At 40.9% G+C, this 15,451-nt stretch overlaps 1 protein-coding gene across 6 annotated transcripts in view; it reads right to left on the bottom strand.

The window, feature by feature from the left end:
• The window catches only part of RBMS1 (RNA binding motif single stranded interacting protein 1), a 383,160-nt gene that overhangs the window by 54,890 nt on the left and 312,819 nt on the right, over nucleotides 1–15,451 (bottom strand). For all 6 annotated transcript variants that reach the window (XM_073647067.1, XM_073647068.1, XM_073647069.1 and 3 more), the window contains exons 3-4: nucleotides 8,478–8,536; nucleotides 817–908 (exon numbers count right to left, since the gene is read on the bottom strand). In XM_073647067.1, coding sequence (XP_073503168.1) covers nucleotides 817–908; nucleotides 8,478–8,536 — 151 coding nt within the window. The remainder of the gene's footprint in view (nucleotides 1–816; nucleotides 909–8,477; nucleotides 8,537–15,451) is intronic.

The following is a 15,451-nucleotide window of genomic DNA, read 5'->3' as shown; positions in this document are numbered from 1 at the left end:
TGTTCAACTGACCTCTATTCCGTATGACCTCATCATATACATGCATGCTCGTTTTGGTCGGGCATGCATGTGCTTTCAATAAAAAGAAGGGGAGAGTCACTGCCATAAACTTATGGAGGCAGCTTATCTGCTTTAAGAACAAAAAAGGATTGGACATGTTTAAACTCACCATGCCCGATCTTTTTTTTCCGCCCGCAACATCTGCCAAACGCACGTCGGACGAACATTATTAGACAATCGGCCAGGACTGCCAAAACGAATGGGCCGAGTCTAATGTGTATGGCCAGTTTCAAATACTATAGTAACGTACCGCAATCCCAACTTTGGGCATTCAAGGTGTCGTTGGAGTTGCTGCTTCTACTCCATGGACAGGAGTTATTGCTCCTGGAAATGTCCGGCTCATGGTGGTATAATGCATGGCTTATACACACTAAATGTTTTTTTTTAATCCGTTCTGGAGGCGAAAAGCATGAAAAACACACAATGTAGACTAGAGCTTTCTTTTAAAGGCCCCTAATAAGGGCTACATTGCCTTGGTTTAGGTTTCCTTTGCTTCCACCGAAGCAGAGAATGGATCAAGGAAAGTAAGATTCTTAAGTCATATTTATCAAAAAGAAGGGAAAGTCAAAACGGTACGAAGAACGACAGAGCCTCGTCTCCAACCACCGGAGCCCCCCTATTAACATCATTTAAAAAGTGGCCGACTGGGAGCAAAAAACACAAGAAAAGAGACATGTTTACAAAGAAAACAGAAGCAAGTGTATCCCCCCGACACCTCTCCAGCAGGGAAAGAGCTCCACACTTATTGAAAGGTACCTTTGCCATCTGTGCTTGGACTCCAGTTGCCTTCAGAGCAGAGACCGCTTTCTGAGCAGCTGCCGGGCTGTCAAAGTCTACAAATCCATAACCTGCGGATCATAAACATGACAATTTATACACCTATCAAAGGAAGAAGCCTGTGCACACAGATGCTCAACGCATCACAATTCTGCTGCCTGTCTGTGCAGGCCGAGAGGAGGAATAAAATGAATACTAGTCAGCAATGGAAGCCACAAAACCAACGTAACCAGTCGCTTCCAAACCAAGGTCACTGAGAAAACTCAGCAGTACGTTTAGGGCTTGTTCACATGCTGCATTTTTACCGCAGGAAAAAAAAAATAGCTTTTTACAATACCAACAAAGTCCATTTAGAATTATAAAGATTGCGTTGTTTTTTTTTTCTAGTGTATTGCGAACTGCATTGCTTTATTTTTTTTAAATCTGCAGCAGGTCAATTCCAACGCATTTCAAATTCAAACAAGCATCTTTAGTGGTGGCATCTATAGTTTTTATTCCCTTGGTGCGGAAACATTTTTTTTTTTTGAATAAATATTAGCAGATTTTTCTGCACCAAAATCAAAACATCCACATAGCCTAGAGTACAAATTATAAAAAAAATATTTCAAAAAGAGATTCAACTACTTCAAACGCTTTTGATTACAAGGACAGATGACCCATAATAACCGTATTTACAGAAGCAAATTGTTCTCTGCCCTGAGTCGTTGAGGATTACACGGCTTTATTGTAGGACTGGCCGATTCTGCTGCCATAAAATACATGTATTCTGCATAAAATAACAATTCTGGAGCATTAGATCTCGGTTTCGTGCTGTTACTCCTACTTGAAACGTACGAATAAACGGTCAACTGGGCTTCATTTTTCACTCTGTTAATAGATCTGCATCCACACAGTCTGGTGCTGTCCGATCAGACATAACAGTATTAAACTGTAGAGATACAGCCCCCAAAGCAAGGGAAATGGCCAATTTATTCACACGTTTTCCAGAGGAATAACAGAGGAACATTGCACTTTTAGACTTATTAAAATTGGATGCATTTTTCCATCCTTCGCTTTCTGCAAATTCATCACGTTCTTGCAACACGCTATAAAAATCCTCGACAGGCCATAATTTGCATTAATACAACTTGTGGGTTATATTTAGACACATATAGCATAAACATCGCAAAACAAAACCATAAAGTCATTTAAAATAGTGTTAAAAGCATCTGTTAAAATTTTTGGGCAAAAACCTGATTTCAACAATGTATCATTTTCTGAGGATAGCTTTGCTTTCAGAAGATGGTTGACTAGGAGGCACGAGACACCTAGTCCTGTAGAGATAATCTCCTGATTTCATTGAAACGGCAACACACAGCCCAGTAATTGACATCACTGGAATCAGGGGCTCTGCCCAGTGCTGCTCTCAGATTACATAACCTGCTGACAGATTCCCATTACATTCTTAACACAAGAAAGATTCTTAAATTTAAAAATTGTTTGATAATTTTCTATCCAGATCATACAAATGCTAATATTTGGACATTTCCTCTGGGAAATATTACAGGTAAATCTGTATGATCAATATTTTCTTCATTGACTTCTATTTGAATGTTACCACTTCCAATGTAGATCTAAACAGTACCGGTCCCAGATTGTCCCATATTTTACCAAAAGAAAAAAAAAAGGTGCTAATACGGCATTTTTACATTAGCCAAGTTCAAAGGGTTGATAATGTCTTTCTTCAGGAGCACACCGCTCTCCTGCCTCCCGTCTTTTTGCACTCTTGATGATGATAATTCGGACTAGCGGCATGACCCATACTATGCACCACAAATGCAGCAATGGCAGCTTTGGCTACGGCTGAACCGGAAGAATACAGGGGTAATGAAGCTAGCTGGATCCATAGCTTCAGAGCAGCACTTACAAGCTCTAGCAAAGAGCGTGCAAGCTCTGCGCTCCTTGCCTAGTAGGCTGGCCATCTCTTGGTAGATAGCAGAGATGGCCTTTAATGAGCAGTAAATGATAACATTTTTACATCCCTACGTTGTTGAAAATGGACAGGATCATTAATAAAAACTTTTCAAAAACACAAGAACTTTGTTAATTTACCCACTTAAGAAAAAATCACAGGGGTTAGTACTTTGTATGATGCAACTAGCAGAATACTCTGTATGGACGCTATAACGTAAATGTGAACAAAGCCTTACTTGGCCAAAGGCTTGTTTGGCATAGGTGGAGGGGAATGGGCAACATGGCAGTTGTCCTCCAGCTCTAATCTAAAAAGTAGTGGGACAATCGTTACGCTCTACCGCTTAAGAAATCTCATACATTGACCATGCAAATAGTTAAAAGACTACAAAAATGGGAGGCAGCACAAGAGTCCTAAACCGGAGCACTAACAACCATAATGAGCGGCTATATAAGTGACCAAGATAAGCCACCGTGGAGGCACTGTCAGGAATAATTGCAGGATTGGTGCCGACATGGTCAATTAAAGTCATAGTGCCAATTACTTGTCAATTCCAAGGACAGCAGCCAAATCTATACGGCTGGATAGAGCTGCAGCTTAATATTTAACATTCCTCTCAGAGAATGGTCGCGCTGCAATACATCCCAGTGCCGAGGAGGACTCTAATTAAAGGGAAAATTTACTGCAGAGGGAAGAGTAAATCGTCCTCCTCAGCTGTCCGCTCCAAAACACGGTTTTTCACATTGAAAGAAATGACAACTATATGTGTGTATTTATGTCAGCCTTTAAAGTTGTCAAAACGCGTGGTCATTTTCTACCATCGTGTATCTTCTATAAGGTCCGGGATCCAATTTTTCCTTGAGGAGAGTGACATGTCAAGCCTGACATGCCAAGGTGAGAAGACTTAAGCTTTCAATGCTCCTCTGAGAAAAATATGCAAATTGTCTCTTCAGAGAGGAAGAGGACGAACTCTAGCGCCACCTATAGGAAGTAGCAATCCTAAAAGTCAATATCGACCCTCTAACGAGCCTTGTCACATGACTTAGGATAAAAGCCAAAACCTCAATTTTCAGACACTGTTTCCACTGACAAGAGGCAGTACCCCAAAACCGTGTCTGCAAATTAAGATTTTGGTTTTGGCTTTTATCCCAAGTCATGTGACAAGGCTCGTTAGAGGTTCGATATTGACTTTTAGGATTGCTACATCCAATAGATGGCGCTAGAGGTCTTGTCCTTTTCCTCCTCTAAGATCCAAAAGGCACACCGTAAAATTTAAGACCCCAATGCTTGCAGGAAAGACAAGCTACATAGAAGTCAAGTAATCCATAAAAATAAATGGTAAAAAGGAGATCTGCCCCTGGGACTGAGCCCTTACTATTATTGCACTTTTGAGATGCCTTCATATGCCTAATTGGGTGTCATAAATTGGTGTCAGCTCACTTCTGACTAACTTGTACTTTAAGTGAGACCAAAAACAAAAAAAGAAAATCTATATCAATTCTTAAGGTGCATTCCGGTAAGGTGAAATTGTCACATAGATTGATGGACATTTCACCATTGATGTCCCCACTGATTTCCATACCAGAAGACGGCAAGCCTACTGCAGCCCCATTCACTCCATGGGATTGCCTGGGATCGCAGTTCTGTACAGCAGTATTTAACACAAAAAATTAATGGGGCAGAGTACAGTAAGCCTGAAAGACCACCATTCAACTCAAACAGAGGACAAGAGACACCTTTTCGGGTGATCAGTTAGTCTGCAAATTGAGATTCTGGTTTGGCTTTTACCTAAAGTCATGTGGCAAAGCTAGTTAAAGGGTCGATTTTGACTTTTAGGATTGCTACATCCAATAGGTGGCGCTAGAGTTCTAGTAAGCTTCCTTCCGAATAGGCTATTTGCATATTTGATTTCCCAGAAGAGCATTGCCTACAAGTCTCCTTACACTGGCATGTCACTCTCTACAAGGTGAGACGTTACCCCTTATTATTGGACAAAAAACCCTCTGAAGAATAATGGAGGTCCAAAACCTGAAACTCTGCATGATGGCAGTGAATGAAATATTAAGATATACACTCTCAGATCTCTAGGAAGCGGAGAAATGATGATCTGTTGGAGCTGCCTGTACCCTCCTGTGACAAGGATGGATTACTCAGGCCACAAGTGATCGAGATATTATTCCCTTACTTAGAAAAAAAAGGGTTATAGCCTCTTCACGTTCATGCCCTCCGGTTACGAGCAGGCACCATGTCTACAATGTGAAGATGCCCTCAAACAACTTCCCAGACCAATGAGAATGTGACTTAATGTATTTAAGATTACTGATCTCAAACTTAAAAAAGTTCTGAAAAAAAAAGTTTTGCTAATCACTTGCAAAACTTTCTGCATTTGTCTCCCATTGAAAAACTACTGCAGAAAATCAGCGGTGCCCCCGCAGGAAGTCTTCTGCTGCTTACTCATGGCTGAATGGTGAAATCAAAATCATCTGACTGAATTCTTTCCCTTGTCCAAACCCCTCTCTTTCCCCTCCATCCCAGAGACACAAATAGCCAGGAACATGACGCCCGCTGTAGTATGTAAGGTCTCTGTCTCTCACCCACGTCACTGTGACAAGATCTGCTTAAGACATAGTTAAAAGTGAGTGGGTTAACGCAGAGGTTTCACGTGATGAGCGCCTGGGAAAGGAGAGGTCGGGAACGATTACACGGCTAAGACACAGGAAAAAAAAAAAACTTCTGCCGTGCTTTTTGAAGAACACAACATAATAGCGAAGGAGAGTGTGTAATTAAATAACGCTTAAATTGACCCCTTCCTTATTAGCCCAGCCAATTTGCACAATGTGTAATCCTGTCAAAGTTTTAAGACTTTTAAACGGTCTCCGAGACAGCGAGAGAGAAAAAATACGCCTTTCCTTAACGAGCAAAGCACTTTTGACCTGTGCCGTATACTCAAGATCTGACAGTATACAGCAAATTTCTGAATTGTAGCAATAAAAAACAAAACAAAACACAGTACTCGTTTTTCTTTCATTTACTTTGGCTAATGTCCCTGATATCTTAAAAAAAGTAGAACTTAATTTTTTAAACTTTTCTATAAGAACAACATATACCAAAAACTGGTCTTTTTTTGACACATTTGTCATCTGATTAATAGACTGGACGGCTATGCTCTTCAGCCCCGCAACAATACATTAAACAGATCTAAGACATTAAATGTAGATGGTGGGATAGGAAAATGCAAAAACAATAGTAAGGCCATGTTCACACTAGGTGTTTTTTCAGCTGCGTTCTACAGTACCAGCAAAGTCTATGAGACGTCAGAAATCTCAACACAAAAACCAATGTGTGTGCATATCAGTATTTTGTGCTTTGCATGTTTTTTTGCACAATAGAGCACGTCACTTCTTTCAGCATTTTTCACCCATTGAAAGTAATGGGTGGTGAAAAAAACGCCTAGTGTGAACATAGCTATCAGGTTTTGCTGCGTTTTTAGGGGGAAAAAAGCAAGTAGAGCAGTATGTGAAACTCATTTATTTTTGTGATTTTACCACCTTGTCTTGGTCACCTGAGATGGCAGTTTGGATTAGGACAGCTTAATTAGATTAGTGATGTGTGCACAGTAAACAATGGCTGAGCTAGGTGTGAGATTGAACAATATCTGTGGCCCAGGGAGGTGTGAAATTGAAAAATGCCTGAGAAACTCAATGGCAGCCCATAGTATGAAAATAAATTGTGTCCTACAAACTCAATGCACTGCCAGTGTCTTAGGTAAACTATTCCTGAACAATTCACCTCCCCCCACTGTTAAATTTGTAATTCTGGTTAATATGATTTCACATATGTCTCGCATTGGTGACCTGTGTTCATGCTTCTGTGGTGGAAGCAAAGCTGAACTTTGGGATCCTGAAAAACGCACCAAAACCCGCATTTTTGACACAGCTTCTTTTCTGCTGCAGAAAAAAAAAACGCTGAAAAAAACACCTAGTGTGAACATAGCCTAAAAACAAAAAATAAATCCGCTACATTATTGAATAAAGCATAACGTAACACAAACCTTAAAAAAAAAGGAATCTGTCAGTGGGATCAACCCTTTTGTTTGATGATCATTTACCAATGGAAAAATCAAGAGATTCAGAAAATTTAGGTCATCTATGTAGATGAAGCGGTGATACATATGCATGACTTGATCACCTCTATAGGGCTGACAGAATGTCTCTCCAATAGTAGACCTGAATAATGCCATGATTGAGTACACGAGCTACCACTCATTTCACACAGGCGTTGGAGACCAAACTTAGGCAAATATAAAGACTCCACTTAACAGACCCGATTGACTTGCAAATGGGTCCACAAAGGTTTCATCAATGTTTTTATCAGTTCGGTAACAACTTGCCCAGCAAAAGCGACAAAACTATGGACAGAGGTTCCAAGCAGAAAACCAAACTGCACTGTGAACACAGCCTATATCAAAACAATTCTGTCCATGACAGACTGAACAGAAAAACGAAAAAACACACTGTGCACCTAACCTAAGAAAAAACAAAAAAATAGGTTTTATGTTCAGATCTGTATTCATTAAAAGTTCTCTAAAGCTTAAGAATGAAAAAAAAAGGAATCTGTTTTTCCAGATGTTTGTCCATGGGCCGAAAATGGCATTTTTGCTCATACCAATTTACATAAATGGAGCCGTAAGCCAGGAGAATACACCCAGCCTATGGACATATGTGGCACTTCTAGTCTTGCCCAATCCTTTTAATGGGGTTCTCTCGCTACATAAATGTATCATTATTCACAGGATAAATAATAAAAGTATGATTGCTAGGGGTCTATCTCATTTGGCATCCGAGTGGTTAGAGAACTAGGGTCGCCAAAGCCTGTGTGAAATGAGTGGTAGCGCGCGTGCTCAATCACGGCTTTATTCAGGTCTAAGATACTGTTGGAGATGGACATCAGCCCTATAGAAGGGATTGGAGTGGCGGTCAGGTCATGCGTGTGCACCACAGCTCCATCTACACAGACAACCTCAATTTTCTGGATCTTTAGGGGTTCCTCAGCCCCCTTCCCCCAAAAGTAGCAAAGATTTGCTGCGTCTTTAAGCGGTAACAAGCCACAGGACTGGTCTTTTAGCTTTTTTTTGCAACTTGAACTACAAATATTCTTAGCTATGTAGTTATACCAAAGTGGCCAAGTCATCATGACCACACTAGACATTTTTGGTGGCAAAGTCTGGTAAACCTGGAGGACTGGCTCTGCAGTAATAGTTGCTGTAATGAACAAATTGAATATTTTGTCAGACAAGTTGGTAGAGAAGAATTTTTTTTTATTATTATTTTAGGCAGAAATATTTTAGCTCACGGAAAAATCCAGTCTACTTTTAGGGAAATCGGTAATCATGTTTCATTGGTCTAGTGCCGAAAGCATCTGCAGAGCATGTTAATGTTTTATTACACTCAGGCCTCCTTCTTGCAGGTGGGTTGGCTGGTCGCCCCTTTGTGAGCACCAATGTACCGGAGCTGTAACGGCCCTATAATCCCATATCACCTGGTATTGCCTGTAGACAAATGTCTGCAGCCAGTAGTAAAATTCACAAGTGCGACATTACATTCAATCCTTTATAGGCGCACAGCTTGTTCTGAAGTCCTGCTTGGATTTTAGGGGAGCTGAACACAGTTTCATCACCTCGGACACTCACCTTTACATTTGTTTGTAGTCTTATCCAGAATGGCCTTCGTGGAAACAATCTTGCCATATCTGAAGAAAGCAAAAGAAAAAAAAAAAAACTAAATTAGTATTGAGTAATGTTGTAAGAATAAGGCTTTGTTCATAAAACGGAATGAAAACTGGAAAGATTTGGATTTGAGATGACAAAATCAGAAAATGATCCATTCATCTGAATGGGGACTGAATGGGGACGGAATTTTTTTTTTTTTTTTTTTTTTTTAAGTTCTTCCATTTGACAGAAATCTAGCTGTAATAGAAAAATTTTCAGCTGGATCAAAAAAAAAAAAATGTAGTTGGCACAACTTTTTTACTTTTTTCCCTCAAGCCAAAAAAAACATATCTGAACATGAACATTGAAGTCTAAGGGAAACTGGTAACAATGGATGGTCATCTGTTACGTCATCCGTTAACGGTTCCATGTTTAAAGCACTTTGTATTGCCAGAAAAACTCCGGGTAATCAGAGCCAAGAAGTAAAAACGGATCGGTTACAAAAGGGAAAAAAAACTATGCAAAACGGAAACAAAAAAGTGTGCATCCATTTTTGTTCAATTTGTAATGGATTCCAGATCCTTTTTATTATGGTATCATTTACTAAGGGAAGACAACCCAACCTGTGAATATGAAGGGTAACCGCAGCCATGAACATGATCATCTGCAGAAAGTTCTCCTGTGCAACAATTAAGATTTTCAAAGATGCACATTTATCCTATAGAACATAAGATAAGAGGTTTCCCGACACTTGTCGCAGCTCAGAATAATCAGACAAAAAAAAAAAGTTTTAAAGTGTTCTTGGCTAATTTATGCAAAAATCAGAACCCCTACCAAACCATATCTGAAAAACATGACAGGTCAGAAATATTGCAGATTTTACCTGTACATTTACTCAGCTAAAATCCACAGCCTAACAAGTGAATAGGACTTCACAGAATTTTATCCATATGCGGTGGACATTTTCCGTAGAAAATCTCTTAGCAATTTTTCTTTTAACATGTCTATTCCATTGCAGATTTACCTGCTTCGCTTCAATGGTGTGGGGGGGGGGGGGGGAATAAATCTGCAAACAATCTAAAGCAAATTCACATGCAGCAGATCAGCTGCCGAAATGTAGATGACTAAAAATCAGTTATACCCTAAGGCCTCATTCACATAGCTAATGTGGGTGCATCCATGTTATAATGGCAAATCGTGCCCTGAAGTCTGACGCGCACTAACAGCATCATAGATCACTAGGACGATATTAGTTCAGGTCATAAAACCTGTGGTTGAGCCGGGACCTGCAGACGTGATCGAGATGCTAAAATACACCAGCGCTACAGCTAATCTGAATGAGCCCCAGGCTGTGACTACAAAATGACATTCAGTCGCAGGAGAGTCCAAGTAAAATTATAAGGTTAACACAAGTTAAAAGGGTTATTTCCAAGACCGTAAGATATTGTCCATCCACACGCTAGGGGATACGTTACTGATCGCTGGGGGTCCAACTGCTGGGACCCCCAGCAATCCAGAGATCAGCATACGGATATTTCCAGGCATTCCTGAAGGTCTAGCATGTGCTCCTCAGATTCATTCAAGATGTGTCTCTGCATGGTCGGATACCAGAGCCTCGTATTCAGATTGCTGAGGTTCTCAGCAGTCTGAGCCCCAACAATAAGTTATCCTGTGGACAAATGAGAACTATTTAAGAAAACAACTCTGTAATCTAGGTGTTTCTCTATGGAAAACGAAGACTTGGGGGACCTTGCAACCATTAGAAAATGGTGAACACCTCCGATTTTTTTTTGCAGCGGATACAAGGTCGCCTACGATCTGGTTTCAGAAAGGGAATAAAATCCCCCAGATTTTACCTTGACAAAAATTTGGTCAGACTATTTCCAACAGTTGCAAGGTCCACGTGACCTCTTTCCCATTGAGAAACAAAATATGCAAATTGTCTCTTCAGTGAGGAAGAGGACTTGAACTCCTATTGGAAGTAGAAATCCTATAGTCAATATCAACCCATAAAGAGCCTTGCAATATGACTGAGGATAGAAGCAAAATCAGAATCTCAATTTGCAGACATGGTGTTTAGTGGGTATTGCCCTTCGTCAGTGCAAAGTATGAGATCCATTGAGAAACAGAAATTGTGTTACGGTCAAGGAAGGTGCCACTGATTGTCACAGTGTAAACGCAGGCTAAAAACATTGAATTTAGACTATTGTACGTCACCGAATATTTTTGTCCATTTACAGTGCAAACGAATAACCCCAAAATGAAATTTGCTGCGGCATGGAGCAGCGATCATGAAACGGTTAAATATGTGAACAATGCCTTTAGGTTTCATTTCCTCTTATTACCCTTCCTCAGCAAGATAGGAGTCAGGGAGAAGGCCCGGCCCTACATTCCAAGGCATGTCGCCCAACCCACGTCCATCCGCGGCTTCACTCTGGATTATATCACTGACAGGAACATGGCTTGTACTCTGTTGTACTTGTTCACACGCAGGATAATTCGGAGAAACCAATAGTGATTAATGTTTTCTTCAAATACAAAGACAATAAGAGAAGCTAGTGGCGCTGTGTACATTGCTCCGGTACCTGCCCAATCAGACAGACTATGCGAGGATCACATTCCTTGCTTCTTTAAAGACATCGAAGGAGTAAACACTGTGGTGTAAAGTATACGGGGAATAGTAAAGGCGACAACCACTGGTAACCTAGAAATGTGCTCTGAGAATTATCACCTTCAATCCGCCACATGAAGTTTGAAGGAAACCATGGAATTCTAGAAGACAGAATGGGTCACACCTGACATTCGGAGGGCCAACTTTGCTGTCCTAGTTTACGTAGACATATCTGCTCATCAAATCCAGGATAAAGATTAACTTAAAAAGGGGGGTGTTTGAATAAGGCTGATTCCACACATCCAAAAAAGTCCCAAAGTTCAAGTACAGACAAAGATCTCTTGACTAGTTTAGGGTCTGCCGAGGTTGTAGAGCTCAGAACAGAAGACCTGTGGTCAATCATGGAAAGTTGGAAGTGTGAAAGCAGCCTAATGTTGAAGACCTTTCCTTTGAAAAGGATATAGGTCGATGTCCAACTCCAGGGAATCCCATCAATCAGCTGATATAAAGTGAAACAGAAGTGGCACAGCTCTGAATGTTGTGTAGGGGCAGTGAATGATACTACAAATACATGGAAGAATGCCTGGAGTACCATTCACAGCCACTACACCATGTATAGAGCTGTGCCACTTCCAATAGGCTGCGGCACCGGCAATCATCTGCTCGGTAGGGGTAACTAACGGCAGGCCATTACCGATCTGATACGGATTACCTATTCTAAGCATAGGTCAAATATTAAAAGTCCGCCAAAGCCCATTTAAATATATTTTTGGATTAATAAGAAAGTCATAGAAAAGTCTATACCACTTTTTTTTTTAGTTGGAACATCCTATCCCTAAAAAAAAAAAAAAAAAAAGCTACAAAACAAATGTAAAAAAGTGCAAAATTATTGGACTTTCTGAATTATTAGATGTGAAATTAAGACCAGAATTAGTCAAGCAGTGTTAGTGACTGTTCTTTGTGCCAAAGCCAGAAAGATAAAAATCCAAGCACAAGAGTATAGATAAGAGTAATAAAATTTTTTATAATTAGATAATAAATGGTATAAAAGGCTGATAAACTGCATCAAAATATGCATAAAATGTACTTAGTCCTGGCTGCTGCTGCGTTTCCAGTTTGCATGGATTTATGGATAGATAGGCGCCCCTGCCTTCTGTTTCCAGGCCACAAGGACCAATGAAATAACACACACAGGAAAAAGCCACCTTTTCCTTCCTCCAGGGATAACGCTGCAGTAAGAACAGAACATAATAAATACATCGGGCCCATCGCATAGATTATGCTGCATCGACAACCATTTTGGGCGCAAACAAATTTGGCAGGCAGCAAGAACCGTCGCGCTACAGATGAGGGAGAAATAGCTGCTCAATCACTGGACTAAGGGAACATCATATTTAACAGGAAGAAAATGACCTTTCCCTCTACAAAAACTACAATGTAGCATGGACGGCGCCCGGCATGAGTTACGGCTCTTCTATTTTTTTTTTTTTTAATGGTGTAAACAAGTCGTCGCCAAGATATTGATCTCTGGTTGCTTCGAAGTATCACAATGCAGAGGACTAAATAATCTGCTGCAAATTAGGTAACCCAGGAGTGGACACAGACAGAAGGGGACCCCTGTGCAAAGACTGAGTCGGATTGGGTTAAGTGCTGGGTATTTACCGGATTTACGCATTGCAAAAATTATGAAATCTTTGGGGCCGGGATATTGTGGCTGCAGATTATTTTTTGCAAAATACTAATGAGGTTTTCAAAAAATTAGAATATTTGTGGAATTTCCTAGCAGCAAATTAACAAAAAATCCACAGTGAGATATGCAGTGGCAAAAATTGTCAGCCTTTGTTGCACATTTTAATTGCGAAAATGCTGTGGATTTGCAGTAAAAAGATGCACTATAAATTGCCTGCATATTTGCACAGCAGATTAATTCACACTGGATCAAAAATTTGGTCAAATTCTGCAATTCTAGCATGGAAAGTTTGTGCACGTTGTAAAAAGACACGAGAGCAAAAACCACCTTAGAGTCCAGGTACGTATTAGCAGAAAGTAACCGGATGATCTTCATGAGGCAGAGCATGAAGCACGATGTACGAACGTGGGTGCAGGCCTCCAAGACCCCATATTTGCCTAGGAGGGTGTAAAGTTTGGGTTAGAAGACCCACGGCCATTCTGTGCATTGCAGTCCAAGTTCACACAACTAAGTTTTGCGGTAGTGGTGATGACCGAGAATTTGGGAAAGTTAAAATACTCTCCCTACTGCTATGACAATATGGGGGTCAACAGGTCTTGGAAAAAGGGGTTTCACCATGAGGAAAAAAGCAGCAACAAAGCAAGTAACAGCCGCTTGCACTCATCCATGTAATGAATGCAAAATATAGACAATATTCTATATAAAACCCAGGTCCTAGCAGACTTGCACTGTGAACTACTTCTCAACACATATCCAATACACATTTTAGCCTTGGGCTGTTTTAGCAGATTCACCTCCGGTCATATGCACGAGTTCTCATTTTTTGATCTCCCCTCAGGCAGGAAACGTGACAGATTTGTTAATACATCTACGAGTTGTATATTACCATCAATGGCTGCGAATTCTAGGAAATGACAAAATTTGTGTCAAGGTTTAGACATAAAAGAGAACAACGTGGTTAAGAGAACGCTAAAAAAAAATAAATAAAACCAAGCCAGAAACGTGGGCAACAGTTGAGTGTAAATCCAATGCACATACACCAATCACTTCACCTGTCAGTGGATTTATAGTTATGGAGGAATATATATCGGTAGCCTTGTCACACAGGCACCCGTCAAGGCGTGGGATTATACTCGGCAGCAAGTGAACAGTCGGCTTTTGAAGTTGATGTGCCGAAAGCATGAAAAATGGGCGAGTGTGCAGAGGACTTCGACATTGTGATGCCAAGAGCACATCCAAAATGGCAGGTGTTGTGGAATATTTCTGGTATGAATGGATTAGAATTTATCAAAAGTAATCCAAGGGAAGAAGAAAAAAGGACTAGTACACCAACAACAAGGCTCATTGACATGCATCTCACCCAAGGAGGCCCCACCTCACAGCACACAAGACGTACAGGGATCTGCTGCTAGTGTTTTAGTTCCAGAAATCACAGGATCCCTTTAGAGATCTTGTGGAATTCATGCCCCAATGGGTCAAAAGGGGCATAACTAATGGTCGCAAGGGTTGTAGCTGCACGTGAATCCTAGAGCTAGAGCTAGGGGGCCTAAAAAAGGTTTCCTCAGCTATATTCCTGCTGGGAGATTTTGCATTGGGACTCTCAAGCTTCAAGCTATGACATGACATTATAAGTCAGATGTTTTGGCCGCACAAAGTGTAAATACACAATATTTTAATGTTATAGCTGATTGGCAACTTAACCTGGGGAGCCATCCATTTGCCAGGAAAAGTGTTTCTTTCCACACTTAACGGAGCGTCGAATTAAAAATGGTACAAAGTAGCACCATGGGCCCCTCTACTGCAGGGATTAATGGACTTCCCGGCAATGAACACCCTGCCACCCTTAATGACATCTCAGAAGAAAAGCAACAGTGGCTGTACCTTTAAGCTTAACATACACATGAGAAGGTCATTAGCCGAATGATGCTTCAACCAATCGTTTGGCCAGCAGCCATTTCTCCCATACTGAGGAGTGTTCATTCGGCCAAGTGCTCCAGTGTTCTCTATGAGAGCCAACGTTAGACATGTCTGGTGGCGGCTCATCTCCAAGAAAATAAATGAATTGGAAGTATTCACGGGAGTCCATGGCTCCCGTACTCAAGAGAGTGTTGACCGAGCTTGTTCGGCCAACATTAGTTTTGTGTGCTCCATCTACCACAGATATGAAAAATAAAATGGGAGGCTGTGAAATACATGCGGTGATCTAGGCCAAACATTATGTTTTGTCTGACTACAAGGGAAACCACCTCATCTCGATGTGTCACGTGTGTGCGTGCTCACAGAGCAAGAAGAAATGAAAGGGCTGGTGGTCTTCAAAATACAGCTGATGGGAAAAAAGGTTCATTGAGGCCATAAACGGTCCTCTGGACTGAGGTTCCCCACCCCTGCGTTAAGCGAAGCCAAAGGGATTTGGCAGCTTGAGGGAAATTTGGGGGATGATAAAGCTGAACAAGGGTTCAACTGACAACCAATGTTTACATCCAGCTATAAAACCTCCACAATAACACAGAGGATTTACCGCTCCATTCCTGCTCTCAGTACAAGTTTGTTTGCCTTGTTACACCACAGTTGGAGACAATACTACAAAAGGCAAACACCCATATGACTCTCCTAAGGGCAATGTTGCTTGGCAAGCGCAGCTAATTAAGAAATATT

This window comes from Phyllobates terribilis, unplaced genomic scaffold, assembly GCF_046119375.1.
Source record: "Phyllobates terribilis strain yellow unplaced genomic scaffold, ASM4611937v1 Scaffold_9__5_contigs__length_417890890, whole genome shotgun sequence".
NCBI lineage: Eukaryota > Metazoa > Chordata > Amphibia > Anura > Dendrobatidae > Phyllobates > Phyllobates terribilis.
This window is presented reverse-complemented; position numbering and strand designations above follow the sequence as displayed.